Source organism: Tachysurus fulvidraco, chromosome 6 (genome assembly GCF_022655615.1).
Source record: "Tachysurus fulvidraco isolate hzauxx_2018 chromosome 6, HZAU_PFXX_2.0, whole genome shotgun sequence".
Classification (NCBI taxonomy): Eukaryota; Metazoa; Chordata; class Actinopteri; order Siluriformes; family Bagridae; genus Tachysurus; species Tachysurus fulvidraco.
Window position 1 is genome coordinate 4,998,860 of NC_062523.1, and position 17,653 is coordinate 5,016,512.

General features: G+C 42.8%; 1 protein-coding gene across 3 annotated transcripts in view; it reads right to left on the reverse strand.

Moving 5' to 3' along the window:
* Positions 1-17,653, reverse strand: part of thsd7ba (thrombospondin, type I, domain containing 7Ba) — a 277,509-nt gene that overhangs the window by 113,416 nt on the left and 146,440 nt on the right. For all 3 annotated transcript variants that reach the window (XM_047815387.1, XM_047815386.1, XM_047815385.1), the window contains exons 9-10: positions 5,684-5,875; positions 495-726 (exon numbers count right to left, since the gene is read on the reverse strand). In XM_047815387.1, coding sequence (XP_047671343.1) covers positions 495-726; positions 5,684-5,875 — 424 coding nt within the window. The remainder of the gene's footprint in view (positions 1-494; positions 727-5,683; positions 5,876-17,653) is intronic.

Here is a 17,653-nt window from a genome sequence, read left to right on the forward strand (position 1 = left end):
ATAAAATAACGGAATTGTAATTGGGAGCTAGACGTGATCAATCTGGCAACCCAGACTATAGTTTGTACAGATGGAGCAGATTTGTGGTGTTGGAGGTGTCTGATTTCTCTCACTGAGTCGTCCCTGTGTGTGAGGAGAGGTTTCATGGGGTTTCATTCTATTAGAGTAATGGTCTAATAAACAAGTTACACACACACAAGCACATACACACACAAGCACATACACACACACACACACACACACACACACACACACACACACACACATACACACAGACACTCACATACGCATAGACACACACACTCACACACTCACACACACTCACATACGCATAGACACACATGCACGCACACACACGTACACACATACACACACACACATAGACACTCACATACGCATAGACAGACACACACACACACACACACACACACACACTTGGTGGACAGGAGGTTAGACCCCCGTGGTGATGTACTGTAGGAGGGTGATGTGGGTACCGTTTTGCAGTGACAGCTCCTCCATTGATCTTCATGCAGGTGACTTTGCGTGTCTGAAGCCCTGCTGAGCAGCTCGTCGTGTCGTCGCCAACGTCACTTCTGTTTAGGAAGAAGGACGGATCGGGGACACACGGACCCCACGGAGACACTTCCCAATAAAACACCACACATGGATTATCGTTACAGGATCTCCACTCCTCCAAAGATGGGGCAGGAGGACACGATTTATCCCCTGAGAGAGAAGAAGAAAGAGTTTCATTTACAGAGGTAGAGCTATAGGACCTGAAGACCTGCTGTGTGGTATAGAGCTAAACTGGAGGCAGCGCTAAACTGGAGGTAGCGCTAAACTGGAGGTAGCGCTAAACTGGAGGCAGCGCTAAACTGGAGGTAGCGCTAAACTGGAGGTAGCGCTAAACTGGAGGCAGCACTAAACTGGAAGCAGCGCTAAACATGGAAGCAGCGCTAAACTAGAGGTAGCGCTAAACTGGAGGCAGCACTAAACTGGAGGCAGCACTAAACTGGAGGCAGCACTAAACTGGAGGCAGCACTAAACTGGAGGCAGCATTAAACTCTAGGTAGCGTTAAACCGGGGGCAGCACTAAACTGTATACAGTGCTTAATTGGAGGCAGTACTAAACTGGAGGCAGCATTAAACTGGAGGTAGCGTTAAACCGGGGGCAGCACTAAATTGTATACAGTGCTTAATTGGAGGCAGCACTAAACTGGAGGCAGCGCTAAACTGGAGGCAGCATTAAACTGGAGGTAGCGTTAAACCGGGGGCAGCACTAAACTGGAGGTAGCGTTAAACCGGGGGCAGCACTAAACTGGAGGTAGCGCTAAACTGGAGGCAGCACTAAACTCGAGGTAGCGCTAAACTGGAGGCAGCACTAAACTGGAGGCAGCATTAAACTGGAGGTAGCGCTAAACTGGAGGCAGCACTAAACTGGAGGCAGCACTAAACTGGAGGTAGCGTTAAACCGGGGGCAGCACTAAACTGTATACAGTGCTTAATTGGAGGCAGTGCTCAACTGGAGGCAGCACTAAAATGTGAACATGAACTAAAATAGAATCTACATAAATGGTGGCGGTAGCATCCTGTTGAGTATCACAGTATCACACTCTGCCTCTCGGGTGTTTCTCTGATTAATCCCGTGTTTAATCCCGTGTTTAATCTCATGTTCACTGAGATTTGGTGGACCGTCTCTTTCACAGTTTCTTTTCTTTCCTTTGCTTTCCCCTGGATTTGTTTTGCTCACCTCGGCTCACCTGCTTGCTTCCGGGTCTCAAACTGTGCTCAAACTGAGATCGTGTGACAGTTCGACTGTCCGAGGTGAGCTGAGGATGTGACCCGTTTGCAGGTAAATAAACCTTTAAATCTCAACCTTTGCTTATTTATTTTGTAAATAAAGAATGTTGAAATCTATATAGGATACTTCACACACTTCAGAATCATGGGTCTGTGAAATTGGGGGCGTGGCCAATCACTGCTTTGTGAAAAGAGGGTGGAGTCGAGGAAGGTAAGTGGTGGGAATCACACACCTGTGTCTACTAATGACTTTGAGAGAGAGAGAGCACACAGAGCTGTGTGTGTGTGTGTGTGTGTGTGTGTGTGTGTGTGTGTGTGTGTGTGTGTGTGTGTGAGTGTGTGTGATTTTGAGTGTGTGTGATTTTGTTTAGTGTTTCTCCAACTTCCTCTTTCCAGAACCTTCCGAGTTATTTACAGGTTATTTTATATTCACGGCATAAAATCCCAGTTTAGTCCATTTCAGTTTGAGTGTAACTCTACAGAACAAGGAAAAAACAGAAGGGGCAAATACTTATGCACTGTGAACTACAATAACTAATGAGCTAAATTAGAACAGTTAGTTAAGTTAAAAAATAGCAATAACATCTAGCAGTAAGTTTCTGTTCGGCAGATCAAGACTTTTCTCTGCCAACGTATCACTTAGCAACGGTGTGTTTCTATACATTTATCCTTGGCAGAGGTGGCAAAAAGTACACACATCCTTTACTCAAGTAGAAGTACAGATACTCCGTTTTTAAAAGACTCCAGTAAAAGTAGAAGTAGTGACTACACTCTTTTACTCGAGGTAAAGTAAAGAAGTATGGGCTCTGACAAGTACTTGAGTAAAAAGTCGCCGTTACTACTACCTGTTATAACTACCTGTTATATAATTTTGGAGTGTGCTGATGGATATTTGTGTTCATCAGCCACAAGATTGTTACGGAAGGCAGGCACTGATGTAGGTGAGGTAGGGTGGAGTCAGCGTTCACATTCATCCCAAAGGTGTTCAGTAGGGATGAGATCAGAAAACAACCACATATAGCATGAAAGGTCAGGTGACCCAATACTTTTGGAAATATAATGTATACCGTGTATCACCAAGGCCATATCCCAAGCTGTAGGGAGATTCCAGCTCTGTCTTTGAAAACAACTCAAAATTATTGTGATGTTTTACAAATGACAAAATTAATGTTAATTAAATTAAGCACTTCGTGTTTTTTGGGTTGACACCAGGGGCGGTTCTAGGGTTTCATCTTTAGGGGGGTTTTTAGCCCTCAGTGAGAATTTAAAACAAGAAGAGTTCTATAATTATATATTATATGACTCTGGTAATAAGAATAGTGACATTTCATTGCTTTTGGTTGCCGTCTATGCGTCTTTCCGCCGATTAACGTTATAGATAAACGCCTCCAGCTCTGACTGCGCGTGCACGCTGCGCGTACCTGTGCTTTTCCGTTCAAATAAAGCAGACAGCTGAAGACGCACTTTTGAAAGACTACAACACGCGCGTGTAAAAGCAAAGTAAAAAAAAATCGCTCTTGGATCAAACTGATAAATAATTTTCTTTCCCATCGACGACATGTCCTGCATTTTAACGTCATTTTTATTGTTTATTTATGAAAGTAAAAATGATCCTTATAGTTTTAGGGTGGCTGAGATTACAGACAGGGGGCTGAAGCCACCCTAATAAAGGGCTAGAACCGCCCCTGGGTGACACAATCTGCAACACATTCGCCAGGAATCCTTTTTGACGCCGATTATTACAAACATCTCCATCATATATGGCCATGTGTGTTCAGGAATGTCCTCATTGTTAGTTATTTTAACATCGGTGACTCCGTCTGAATGAACATTAGCCATTCCTTTTGTAGGCGTGCTGCTCATTGTTAGCTCCGCTATCCTTAGTCTATGTCTGATAGCCAGTAAATAATACAGTACACCAGTCACATGGGGAAAAAGCCGCACAATGATAGGATGACAGGCTGGAAACAGCGCCCAATGAGAAGGAATAATACTAAAAGTAACGAGTCCGTTTGGAAAATGTAAGAAGTAAAAAGTACAGATATTTATGTAAAAATGTAATGAGTAAAAGTAAAAAGTTGTCCGAAAAATAAATAGTGGAGTAAAGTATATGAGTGTATGATACCAGAAAAATGTACTTAAGTACAGTAACAAAGTATTTTTACTCCGTTACTTCCCACCTTGGTCTAAATTTCCACAGTGTTAGACATGTGCTTCTGGCTTTGTTTTGACCTTTATGTGACCTTCCATCTGGCCAGGTTACAGGCATCAGTGGGCGGAGCTTAACCGAGACCTTGATCACGTCTTCATCTGGTCAATCCACAAGAGAACTCGTAACGGTGCTTCGCAAAGTAAATAATATCAGGTACGTAGCGCTAACGTTAATGTTAGCTTAACGTTAGCATAGTAACGTATTTAACGTCGTCCGGTGAAGAATCGGACGTTGTTTTCATCGGTGACGAGGACAGTGACACGACGTGGCTCATGAATCGTTCACAATTTCACTTTGTTCAGGGAGAAACTCTGTAATTCTATCAAAGAGGCTGCAGAAGCTGCTGATGTGCAGCACGGGATTACAGCCTTGATTTATTTCAGTCCTTTTTCTGTAATTAAAAGTGATTCCAAATGCCACGTGCCCTTGGAGTCAAGGACGCTGTATTGACATTCAGCTTCAGCACACGGTGCGTTAAGTGGCCCAGAACGCGCCATAATGAATCCAGCACAGATCGGCCGAATATTAATAAGGGATTGTCTGACTAATAAGACTCAGTGGACTGTGCTGTGCTGTGTGTGTGTGTGTGTGTGTGTGTGTGTGTGTGTGTGTGTGTAGGGGTAAATTTCCATAACTCAGCAGCAGACGAATCAGCAGGAGGTACATATAGGTGTGAGTGTGTGTGTGTGAGCGTGTGTGTGTGTGTGTGTGTGTGTGTAACTAAGATATGATTTATGAATTTAACTCAACAATAGGGAACTCGGAACACTGGGAGCTGGCAGTATAGACCACTGGGACGAGGAACATGAGAATGAGGGTTTTACATCCAGTCAGTGTCCAGTTTATTAGGAACACCTGCACATTCATGTAGTTCTCTAATCAGCCAATCACGTGGCAGCAGGACAATGTATGCAATCATACAGACAAAGGTAAAGAACATCAGTTTATGTTTACATCAAACATCAGAATAAAGAATAGTCGGACTGTTTCTGTGACATGACGTGGTCACACAACCGTGTGTTGTTAATTCTGGGATGCTTTTCAGCTCATCGTGGTTTTCACAGATGGTTTCAGGTTCTCTAGTCTTCCTGTCAGATTAGACCGGTCTGATCCTCTGATCTCTCTTAGTCTGCAGATCCTCCACTCACAGCATGTTTTTTGTTTTTCGCACCATTCTGTCTCAACTTTAGTGACTGTTGTGTGAAAATCCCGGCAGGAGATCAGCAGCTTCTGAAAAACTCAAACCAGCTCATCTGATACCAACATCATCATCCACGTGATGGTTAATGTCGCAGAGATCAGATCAGATCAGACTTCTTTGTTATTCTTACTGTATATTTGATGTGAAAATGAACTGAAGGTCTTGACTTTGTGCTGCTGCACCCTGATTGGCTGATTATTTAACTGCATAAAGATGTACAGGTGTTCCTAATAAAGTGGACAGTGAACGCATGCTGTTATAGACATGAAATTGGTTAGCATGCTTTTAATACGTATGCTAATGCTAACGTGGAGACGCTGTCAAGATCGATGATAGGTAACGCTGCATTGCTTTTATGAAACAACCCTTTACAGTTCCTACATACTGCCAATTGCATGTGACAGTGTGTGTGTGTGTGTGTGTGTGTGTGTGTGTGTGTGTGTGTGTGTGTATGTGTGTGTGTGTGTTACCTTCCCCAGGTAGAGCGAGAATGGTGCGAAAGCGACTCTGCTTCCCCTCAGTGTTCTTCTTGGCACATGAGTGAGAACATGGAGACCAATCAGACCAGGAGCTGATCACACAGTCACCGGGACACGCTACCTCACAGGCTACCTCCACAGTGGGCGGGGTTTCCTCACAAAGCCCCGCCTCAACAGCCAGACCTGTAAGAGTGGAGTTTTACAGTCAGGTCCTGAGGAGTGACGTTATTCCTTCAGTGACATCATCATTATATGTGTGTTACTCTGGTCTTTGTCGTCCTCACGCACGTTCTGAATCATCACGATGTCACAAACACACATCAGAGAAAGAAAGCAGTTGCACAAACGTTACAGAAGCTGCGGTGAGGAAACCGTGAGGAAAGCCGAAGCCTGTTTAATCAGACCCTGACACACAGCTTCTTCATATTCATGGACAGAAATCAGCATGTAAATGAAGTGACATCATCATACAGACGCTGGAGGACACCAGAGGTTTTAATAGAACATTCTGTCCTTCCTTAGGCGTGTCTCCATACACACACCTGACCTTCTGCATCACCTCATTAATGTGGAGTTACTACAACATGACGTCGCTCGTGGAGAAAGTGGAAGAAGGGAAAGAGAAAAGTCTCTCACATCTCACTGAGTAAAGAACCATAGAGGAACAGGACTGTCCTCTCTGCCCTGTCCTCTCCACCCTGTCCTCTACACCCAGTCCTCTCTGCCCTGTCCTCTCCGCCCTGTCCTCTCTGCCGTCCTATCCGCCCTGTCCTATCCGCCGTGTCCTCTCCACCCTGTCCTCTCTGCCGTGTCCTATCCGCCGTGTCCTATCCGCCGTGTCCTCTACACCCAGTCCTCTCCACCCTGTCCTCTACACCCAGTCCTCTCTATCCTGTTTTCTCCACCCTGTCCTCGCCACCCTGTCCTCTCTACCCTGTCCTCGCCACCCTGTCCCCTCTATCCTGTCCTCTCCACCCTGCCCTCTACACCCAGTCCTCTCTATCCTGTTTTCTCCACCCTGTCCTCTCTATCCTGTCCTCTCCACCCTGCCCTCTACACCCAGTCCTCTCTATCCTGTTTTCTCCACCCTGTCCTCTATCCCGTCCTCTCCACCCTGTCCTCTCTATCCTGTCCTCTACACCCAGTCCTCTCTATCCTGTTTTCTCCACCCTGTCCTCTCTATCCTGTCCTCTCCACCCTGCCCTCTACACCCAGTCCTCTCTATCCTGTTTTCTCCACCCTGTCCTCTCTATCCCGTCCTCTCCACCCTGTCCTCTCTATCCCGTCCTCTCCACCCTATTCTTTCCACCCTGTCCTCTCCAAAGAGCAGGTAGAATGGCATAGAAGAAGGTGTGAAGGAGAGATAGACACAAAAGAGATAAACCACTCCTGCTTTTTAAAGATCTGAGAGAAAAGGAGGGAGAGACTTACAAAAATAATCATGCTAAAAAATTAAGCGGAGAGGAAAAGAAAGAAAGAAAGAAAGAAAGAAAGAAAGAAAGAAAGAAAGAAAGAAAGAAAGTTGAACCCCTTAAAGGAGATTGATCATCTGAGGGAATTTGTATCCTTCTGTAGTGTGGAGTTACAAATATGTCTTTCTTTCTTTCTTTCTTTCTTTCTTTCATTTCTATTTATTTATTTAAATAAATTTGCAGAATGTAAACTTTGTTTTAGAATTTATTTATTTATTTTTCATTTTTTATATCCATTTTTATTTTATAATTAACTTAAAGCTGCTTTGAATTGAATTGGATTCTTTATTTATCTTTTTTTAAACATGTTTTTTTTTTAATTTGGTGCCTGATTCTGTCTTTATCCTGTTAAAAAGTTTTCTAAAAGCTTTCTGTTAGAAAGTTCATTCATTCATTCATTCATTTTCTACCACTTTATCCGAACTACCTCGGGTCACGGGGAGCCTGTGATCTCAGGCGTCATCGGGCATCGAGGCAGGATACACCCTGGACGGAGTGCCAACCCATCGCAGGGCACACACACACTCTCATTCACTCACACACACACACACTCTCATTCACTCACACACACACACTCTCTCATTCACTCACACACACACACTCTCTCATTCACTCACACACACACACACTCTCTCATTCACTCACACACACACGCACTACGGACAATTTTCCAGAGATGCCAATCAACCTACCATGCATGTCTTTGGACCGGGGGAGGAAACCGGAGTTTAACCAGAGAGAGAACCTGAAACGCGATGGGTTGGCACTCCGTTCAGGGTGTATCCTGCCTCGATGCCCGATGACGCCTGAGATCACAGGCTCCCCGTGACCCGAGGTAGTTCGGATAAAGTGGTAGAAAATGAATGAATGAGTGAATGAATGAATGAACTTTGAATGAGGAAACCCCCGAGGCACGGGGAGAACATGCAAACTCCACACACACAAGGCGGAGGCGGGAATCGAACCCCCATCCCTGGAGGTGTGAGGCGAACGTGCTAACCACTAAGCCACTGTGGCCCCTGTTAGAAAATTTCGTTGAATTTAATTGTGTGCTATTTAATCAATAAATTCTGCACTGATTTGTCGTACAGCCTGTAACATGCGGTCGACGGGGCCTGTGTGTGACCCTGTACTAGTCTCCATCTCACCCTCCATGTGAAGTTTATTGCTTGAGAGGAGAAACGATTCTGGAGGAAATGATGCGCGGATATAAGAACAATCTGTACGAAGTGTTCATAAAGTCCGTGTGTCCTCGAGGGAGTCGGAAAAATCCTCAGAGACGAAGGGCAGGAACTTAAATAACTCTTAAATAGACTTGAAGAAAAGCCACTTGAATCTTAAGGCTCGGCTTCGGTCACGCGATACAGCCGCAGGTCAGGCAGTAAACTGTCACAGAAACCTTTCAGCTTCTACACAATGAGGTGGAACAGAGGGGACGGACGTGCGTTTGACTCACAGAGAACATGTAGCATGCAGATTACAGGAATTAACCTTAACAACGGTGCGATGGGGAAAAAGAAAGCTCTCGTTGGCTCAGTGGTGTTAAAGGGTGTGAAATATGAATCGGTGAAAAGTGTCTCATCACCACACGGGGGCTGGGGGGCGGTCTGCAAAAACAACCTCACACATCACCTTACAGAGTGTGAGAATAAAGAGGGAGAACGGGGACGAGAGAAAGTCTATATCTCCGTATAAAGCTCGGGACACGTGATCCTCGGAGACGAGAGAAATAAAGGATTAAAAGAGCATTATGTCAAAAGTAAGTGCACCCTGGTCAGAGCCATGTCTTTCTTACTTTCTAACACCTACAGTACAGCCGTTATAGTGCAGACAGACAGACAGACAGACAGACAGACAGACAGACAGATAGATAGATAGATAGATAGGCAAAATACCCAATGACATTCTATAAAATTCGGTTAATAAGCACTGTTATAAGCTCTAATGACGCTTCATAAAGCTGTAATAATGCCTCGTTAAGCTCTAATAATGCTTCCTAAAGCTCTAATAACACAGTGAGTAATTCCCTGATGACCTTTTACTTATTTAATCTTAACTTATTCATTATTTCTCTTTACTCTTCTCCTGTGGATACCGTATGTCTCAGTCTTTAGGTCCTTGCAATATTCTTTATCTCTACCTGTTACCTTTAAATAAATAGATAGATAGATAGATAGATAGATAGATAGATAGATAGATAGATAGATAGATAGATAGATAGATAGATAACCATTGAATAAGTTAACTTTGAGTGAGAGGACAGAGAGAGAGAGAGAGAGAGAGAGAGAGAGAGAATGCAGTGATATGTGTTTCCTGTTCTTCCTGCTCTGACCATCAGTGTCACGTCCCGACGTGAGGACGGAGATCACGGCTCATTGTCTGCTGACGTTCATCATATATTCGTGCTAATGTTTTTCTGCTCGTCAAACGAGGATGAAGTCAAAACCAGGAGAGCAAACTGTACAGTACGTATTAATCCCACGTCATGCAACAAATCTGAAAACTAGATGGTATAAAAGTTTCAGATCTGTCCCTCCAGAGCTTCTCCTGATAAATAAGGGATATAAAGTTGCAGCGTGTGTTTTGTTATCGTTCATAAACACTGCTCTCCAGAAGAGTTAAAGTCTGAGTGTTTTTGGCAACGAGGTTCTTGCTGAGATACTTTACGGTCCAGGAGGAAATGAGTCGCCTAAACGCTGAGCCGAGCGAGACCGCGGTGCCATCAGGAAGAATAAATGTCACACAGACTCACTGCTCCAAGATAAACAGGAAATTAAATGCCATCCTTACAGATACGAACTGTGACCTTTATATAAAAAGAAATAAAAAAGTAACCCCGGGAAGCTGATAGTTTAAAGTAGGTCTTTTTTTTTTTTTGACAGTATAATATATGAGATTGTGCCGGCTCTCTAACATCACCGTATATATTCGCCGATTCCTGTAAAGCTTAAAGGAATAGTTCAGGAAAAAAAAATGTAATGTACACCTTGTAAGATTGAATCTAACGCTGGGACTCAAGTTTACATCGTTAGATTTTAAATAACAACAAAAATCCTGTCTCATATGCGTTTCCAAAACAGCCTCAGTTCGTTTTAATGGGTTTTAGAAAAGGTTCATTAATTTAACGAGGGAAAAAAAAAACACATTCTTAAGAGGTAATTAATGATGTATCTAGCATTATAAACATTTTGGGAGAAACTCAGTGCTAAATAAAAGCCAGAGGAAAATCATTTTTATATAAATAAAAATAAAAATTATATATTTATTTCTATAGGAACCCAGAAATGGCCAGAACACTTGAACTTGTCTTTGTCAGTAAGATCTATTTGTGTCATGTGTCACTTCATACATCAGTTAATTAAATATCTGACATCAGTTTTAGGATTAAATCATGATTTTGCAGATCGATCGGCGTGATCTCGCTTCAGCCTGCACATGGACACGCACGGTGACAGCAGAAAGGTCACTGCCCCGATGACTGTCACCAGAATTGATTGGGCTTGCCGATAAACTGGCACGTTGATACATCACTTGATCATGAGCGAAACAGATAACACTCACCGGGCATTAGTGAACCGGGACACCCAGCTGCATAATGAATTTGTTTCACAAATATTTAAGGCCTGATAAATTTACATAGATTTCCCAGAACGTTCTGCAAACTTGACCTTAAGCTTGGAGAATGGAGGGAAAGAGAAAATGCTGTAATTAGAGAGAAGACCGAAGACCTCAGCTGAATTCACTGCTGGGTTTGAACAGGAGGAGCTTTAGAGACACACCTGAGAGATTTACCTTCAAAACCTTAAACAGAAATACCACAGATACACTGCAGACTAGATGGACTGATACTTACCACAGACAGACAGACAGGCAGACAAACACAACACAGACAGACAGACAGACAGACAGACAGACAAACAACACAGACAGACAGACGTGCCACAGAAAGACAGACAGATGGGCAAACACACCACCGACAGAAAAGCCACAGAAAAAGACAACACATACACAGACAGACAGACAGACAGACAGACATAGATACTAGAGACAGATGCACCACAGGCAGACAGACAGACACACAGACAGACAGACACACAGACATAGATACTAGAGACAGATACACCACAGACAGACAGACAGACAGACAGACAAAGATACTAGAGACAGATACACCACAGGCAGACAGACACAACACTGACAGACAGACGTGCTACAGAAAGACAGACAGATGGGCAAACACACCACCAACAGAAAGGCCACAGAGAAAGACAACACATACACAGACAGACAGGCAGACAGACACACAGACAGACAGACACACAGACATAGATACTAGAGACAGATACACCACAGACAGACAGACAGACATAGATACTAGAGACAGATACACCACAGACAGACACAACACTGACAGACAGGCAGACAGACAGACAGACAGACATAGATACTAGAGACAGATACACCACAGGCAGACAGACAGACATAGATACTAGAGACAGATACACCACAGACAGACACAACACTGACAGACAGGCAGACAGACAGACAGACAGACAGACATAGATACTAGAGACAGATACACCACAGGCAGACAGACAGACATAGATACTAGAGACAGATACACCACAGACAGACAGACAGACATAGATACTAGAGACAGATACACCACAGACAGACAGACAGACAGACAGACAGACATAGATACTAGAGACAGATACACCACAGACAGACACAACACTGACAGACAGGCAGACAGACAGACAGACAGACAGACATAGATACTAGAGACAGATACACCACAGACAGACAGACAGACATAGATACTAGAGACAGATACACCACAGACAGACAGACAGACAGACAGACAGACATAGATACTAGAGACAGATACACCACAGACAGACACAACACCGACAGACAGGCAGACAGACAGACAGACATAGATACTAGAGACAGATACACCACAGGCAGACAGACAGACATAGATACTAGAGACAGATACACCACAGACAGACACAACACTGACAGACAGGCAGACAGACAGACAGACAGACAGACAGACAGACATAGATACTAGAGACAGATACACCACAGGCAGACAGACAGACAGACAGACAGACAGACACACAGACAGACACACAGACATAGATACTAGAGACAGATACACCACAGGCAGACAGACAGACGTGCTACAGAAAGACAGACAGATGGGCAAACACACCACCGACAGAAAAGCCACAGAGAAAGACAACACATAACACAGACAGACAGACAGACAGGCAGACAGACAGACCACAGATATAGATACTAGAGACAGATACACCACAGACAGACAGACAGACAGGCAAACAAATACAACATACAGACAACATATACTGATACACTACAGCCAGACAGACAGAATGACACTACAAACAGACACACCACAGACAGACAGACAGAATGACACTACAAACAGACACACCACAGACAGACAGACAGAATGACACTACAAACAGACACACCACAGACAGACAGACAGAATGACACTACAAACAGACACACCACAGCCAGACAGACAGAATGACACTACAAACAGACACACCACAGACAGACAGACAGAATGACACTACAAACAGACACACCACAGACAGACAGACAGAATGACACTACAAACAGATACACCACAGACAGACAGACAGAATGACACTACAAACAGACACACCACAGACAGACAGACAGACAGAATGACACTACAAACAGACACACCACAGACAGACAGACAGACAGACACACCACAGACAGAAAAGCCACAAACAGAGACAGAATACACTCAAGTCAAATCAAGCCAAGAAGCTTATTTTCTATTGTCATTTCATCCAGACATAGATCAGAAATGAGACAGTTTCTCCGGGTCCTTGGAACTACATAGAACAATAACAGACAGACAGACAGACAGCCCTAGATACTACAGAGAGAGACACCACAGACAGACAGAAAAAACACAGACAAACCACAGACAGATACAACAGACAGACAGAGATAAACATTACAGACGTAGACACCAAAGACAGACAGACACACCACAGAGACAACACAAACAGACAGACATAGACATTACTGACAGAGACAAAATGCACAGATACAATACAGACAGACAGATAAACCACAGACAGAGAATGTATAAACAGATACTACACCACAGACACTTAAACTATATACAGAGAAACTACAGACAGAAACAATAAAGATTACAGACTAGACAGTGAGACTAGACAGTGAGACTAGAGACAACATCACAGACATACACACCACAGACAGTGAGACCAGATGCAGCATGTGCTAATGATAAAGAGGTCAGATCTGTGGACTGAGGATCTGACGGTCAGTGGTTAAAAAGCTAGGAACAGACAGAAGAACCTGAGGAGAAAGTTTGTAGCTGCTCAGTAAAGTGTCTCTGCTAAGTATCTCTCTTATTCCCCAAACACAGGAGCCTCAGCTTCCAGCTCATGCTGAAACCACAGAGCAAGCACATATGTACACCTGATCAACACACACACACACACACACACACACACACACACACACACACACACACACACACACACACACACACACACACACACACACAATATTCCCCGTTCAGTGCTCTTACAGTAACTTTATTTAACTATAACTCTTAATGCATAATCTAATACATAATAAACATACTTTAATAGAAACGATGACATCACGAGTATATTTAATTAATAATTAAGTTATATCTAACTATACATTACGCTCATTTAGATGTTTCCTTTGTAGCAGTGTTAAGAAACAATGGCATTATGGGAATCTTCTGTATGTTAAGGTACAAATTTATACCAACAGACTTACTAGCAACATTGGCATGATTTATTTATTTATTTATTTATTTATTTATTTATTTATTTATTTATTTATTTATATTTTTTACAGGCAAGTTAACAGGTTCTTATTTACAATGGTGGCCTGACAAGTGGAATAACCACAGGTTACAGGTTAACAATTACATAAATACATTTTAAAACAAAATCATGTAGAGAAACGACTGCATATATCCGTGAACAGATATGATATAATATTTTTAAAGGATGAAATTGGAATTAATTTATCTTTATTTATATTTAAAAGGATGTTCGAAAATAATCCGTTTTAGATGAGTTGCTAGAAAATTCCTGAATGTACTTCAGATCGTCTTTACATAACCGAGTATTTATTTATGCACATTTTTTCACAGAATATACATTATTTATGCCTGGATGTGATGCAAAGCTTAACTTTGCCTTGAGGTTCTCCTGAAAAATGAGCAAGAGTCGAGCGTATTTTGCTAGCACACGTCCCGAGACAATAAACCGGTCCTGAAAAAAAGTGTTTTGTTTACTGCCGCATTACTGCCATTGCATGGCGCCTCAGCGTGACACAAACCTGACTGTGATGAAAACCCGCGGAAACGTAACGTCAGACACTTTGCATCGCTGAGCTGGAATTATCTTCCAAACATCTGCTGAAAGAGTCAAATTATTTTTTTGGATTAGTGTCGAGGGAATCTGAGGACATCCCAGACGTGAAATATTGAAACATTTGGGCAGCTGTCAACCACATCCGGAGATAATAAAGACATTTGTGCCGGAGAGCCATTTGCCTCGCGCACATGCTCGATCTTGAACTCTGCACGTCGTCGCCATGTGCCAAAGCCCGATGCGCTGAGCGTGATTCATCTATATTATATCTCCATAGGAACCTGACAGGCATAGAATGGGCCATTACACTCAATTATTTAACCTCAGAGAAGGAGTGTTTCTCCAAGAGTTCGCTCACTGAAGCGCTTCTCATGTGGAGTGTTGACTCAGTGTGGGGCGAACACCAACACCAACAACACTTAACCACGGCTTCTTCTGATCTTTACGCTGAAGGAGCTACAAAAATCTTCACTTGTATTGGAAGAAGGGAAAACGTGGGCTGTGTCTCAAACGGCTCTCTAGCCTCCTGGATGGTAAGAACCCTGGCTATCTACACAATGGGACACTGATCGCTAATGTAAAGCTACAACAAGCTGTAAGCAAGCTACTTCCGTTTGTAGATGAAGTTGAGTGAGAGCTCATCCTCCAGCTGGGAGCTTCAGAATGCTCTCTGCTTTTCCATGGTGCATCGTGAGATTTTCAGGGAATGAGAGAAGATTCCGATGAAGTGTGACGGATTTTGAGATAGAAACAATTTTAAAACGTCCGATTCTCAGATCAGTATTTAAAGTATTCATTCATTCATTCATTTTCTACCGCTTATCCGAACTACCTCGGGTCACGGGGAGCTTGTGCCTATCTCAGGCATCATCGGGCATCGAGGCAGGATACACCCTGGACGGAGTGCCAACCCATCACAGGACACACACACACTCTCATTCACTCACACGCTACGGACAATTTTCAAGGGATGCCGATCAACCTACCATGCATGTCTTTTGACCGGGGGAGAAAACCAGAGTACCCGGAGGAAACCCCCGAGGCATGGAGAGAACATGCAAACTCCACACACACAAGGTGGAGGTGGGAATCGAACCCCAAACCCTGGCGGTGTGAGGCGATCGTGCTACCCACTAAGCCACCGTGCTTAAGCCACCCCCACCATTAAGTATTATCATGGATTAAAAATATAAAGCTGTTCAATTTCGGACCGTGAGGAGAAAAAAACACCACAGAAATGTAGGAATAAAACACTCTGGGATTCGTTGTGGTCATCACACCACTGTGCCGTTGATTATCTCACTTTAATCTTTTGTTCCTAAACAAAACTACAAATTGGTTCCAACACCCACTGGGTTAACAGCAATCTCAAGGAGATCAGGATGTAGTGCATTGTGGGTAGTGATGCTTATTATGAGACAGTGAGGTCTGTGAACAAAGCAGGAAACACCCCGCGAGTGTGTGTTTGCATGTGTGTTTAGAGAGAGTGTAAATGGCGCTCGGTCTTCAGGTGCCGCTGCATTATTAATGCACACGTCTAACATTGGCACTCATGCTCTGGCACAAAACCACTGCATCCTGAGCACAACTGTGCACCTTCACCACACACACACACATACACACACACACACACATGACTGACTACACCAGGATCTTTCCACAGATGAAATTTCTCATTATTGGAAAGCTCGATCGTTCCCCTTTTCCCTGCGAAAGACGAAAAAAAGGCCAACACTAAGCCATCAAAGTGATGTGATGAGGTTTCTAGTTTTTTTTGGGGTCAGTCGAAGTGAAATTGCATTTATGTGCTCAATCACGCCGTCGACCTCACAACGGACATCATTCACAGCCTTGCAGGGGAACCGGCGCATGGGGAGAGCAAGCGATGGGTACAGAGTGCCACAGAGGATAAAAACTCTATGGAGGAACAATTAGTGTTTCACTCGTGTGTATGGATCACACTCCAAAGTACAAAAAGAAAAATGTGCCAGAAGCTCTATATAGATGAGTCAGAAAAAGAAAAAAAAACGCTCATGTGGAAATAGAAGGTAGTTTAGAAAGCTGGCCAGTAAGATGGCACATGAGTGTGGAACACATTAACGTCGATATGAACGTATTAACTCAGAACGGCAGCCAAGTCTGAGACTGCAAAACTTACAAGAAGAAAAAAATAGCTGTTATATAATGTACACCTGCATGGTGTTAGCTTGGCATTGCACATGTAAATGTAAATGTAAATCTATTGTAATTTGAAGTAGACTGCAAAACAATAATATATAGATATTTTCTAATTAGAAGTCTATGGGGCTGAGGGTTATAGTGTTATAGATCATTAGTACAATAGACCTATAAATAAACCTATAGATAATTACAATAGACTATAGATCACACAGTGGGCTCTAGATCCATACAACAGACCTATAGATCATTACAATAGACTATAGACCATTACTATAGATCATTACTATTAGTGCTGGGCAACGATTAAATATTTTAATCGGGATTGATCGCATGATTTTTCTGTGATTAATCGCGATTAATCGCAGCACGCACAAAATTCAATAATGAAATCAAAAGTAGTGTATTGCGTAATTTTCTTCTTTACAAAAGTGCATTAACGTTTGGTTTGTCAAAACTTTAAACAAATAAAGTGCTTTTTTACAGCAGTTAAAAGTTAGTAGCAGTTAACACTTCTTTAAATCTTAACTTAAACAAATGAAATATAACATTAACGTATAAATAAAACATTAAAACGTTAATGTTTTAATAAATAAAACATTTAAGTTTTGTTTAGTTTGTAAAAAAAAAAATGTCCAGAACCTCGATCATAACATTATAACTGGCCCCTTGCGAGCAATTTAAGTGATACTTCAGACTCCGACGATACGACAATTTAGCTTTGCAGTGATTACAAATAGCTTTAGTTCTATCAACTCCACCATGTGAAAGAGGTTTAAAACAAAAATGTCTATTTAAGATTTCGGTACCTTTTTCCATTTTTCTTTCCGCACTAGATATTTTCTGTTTCG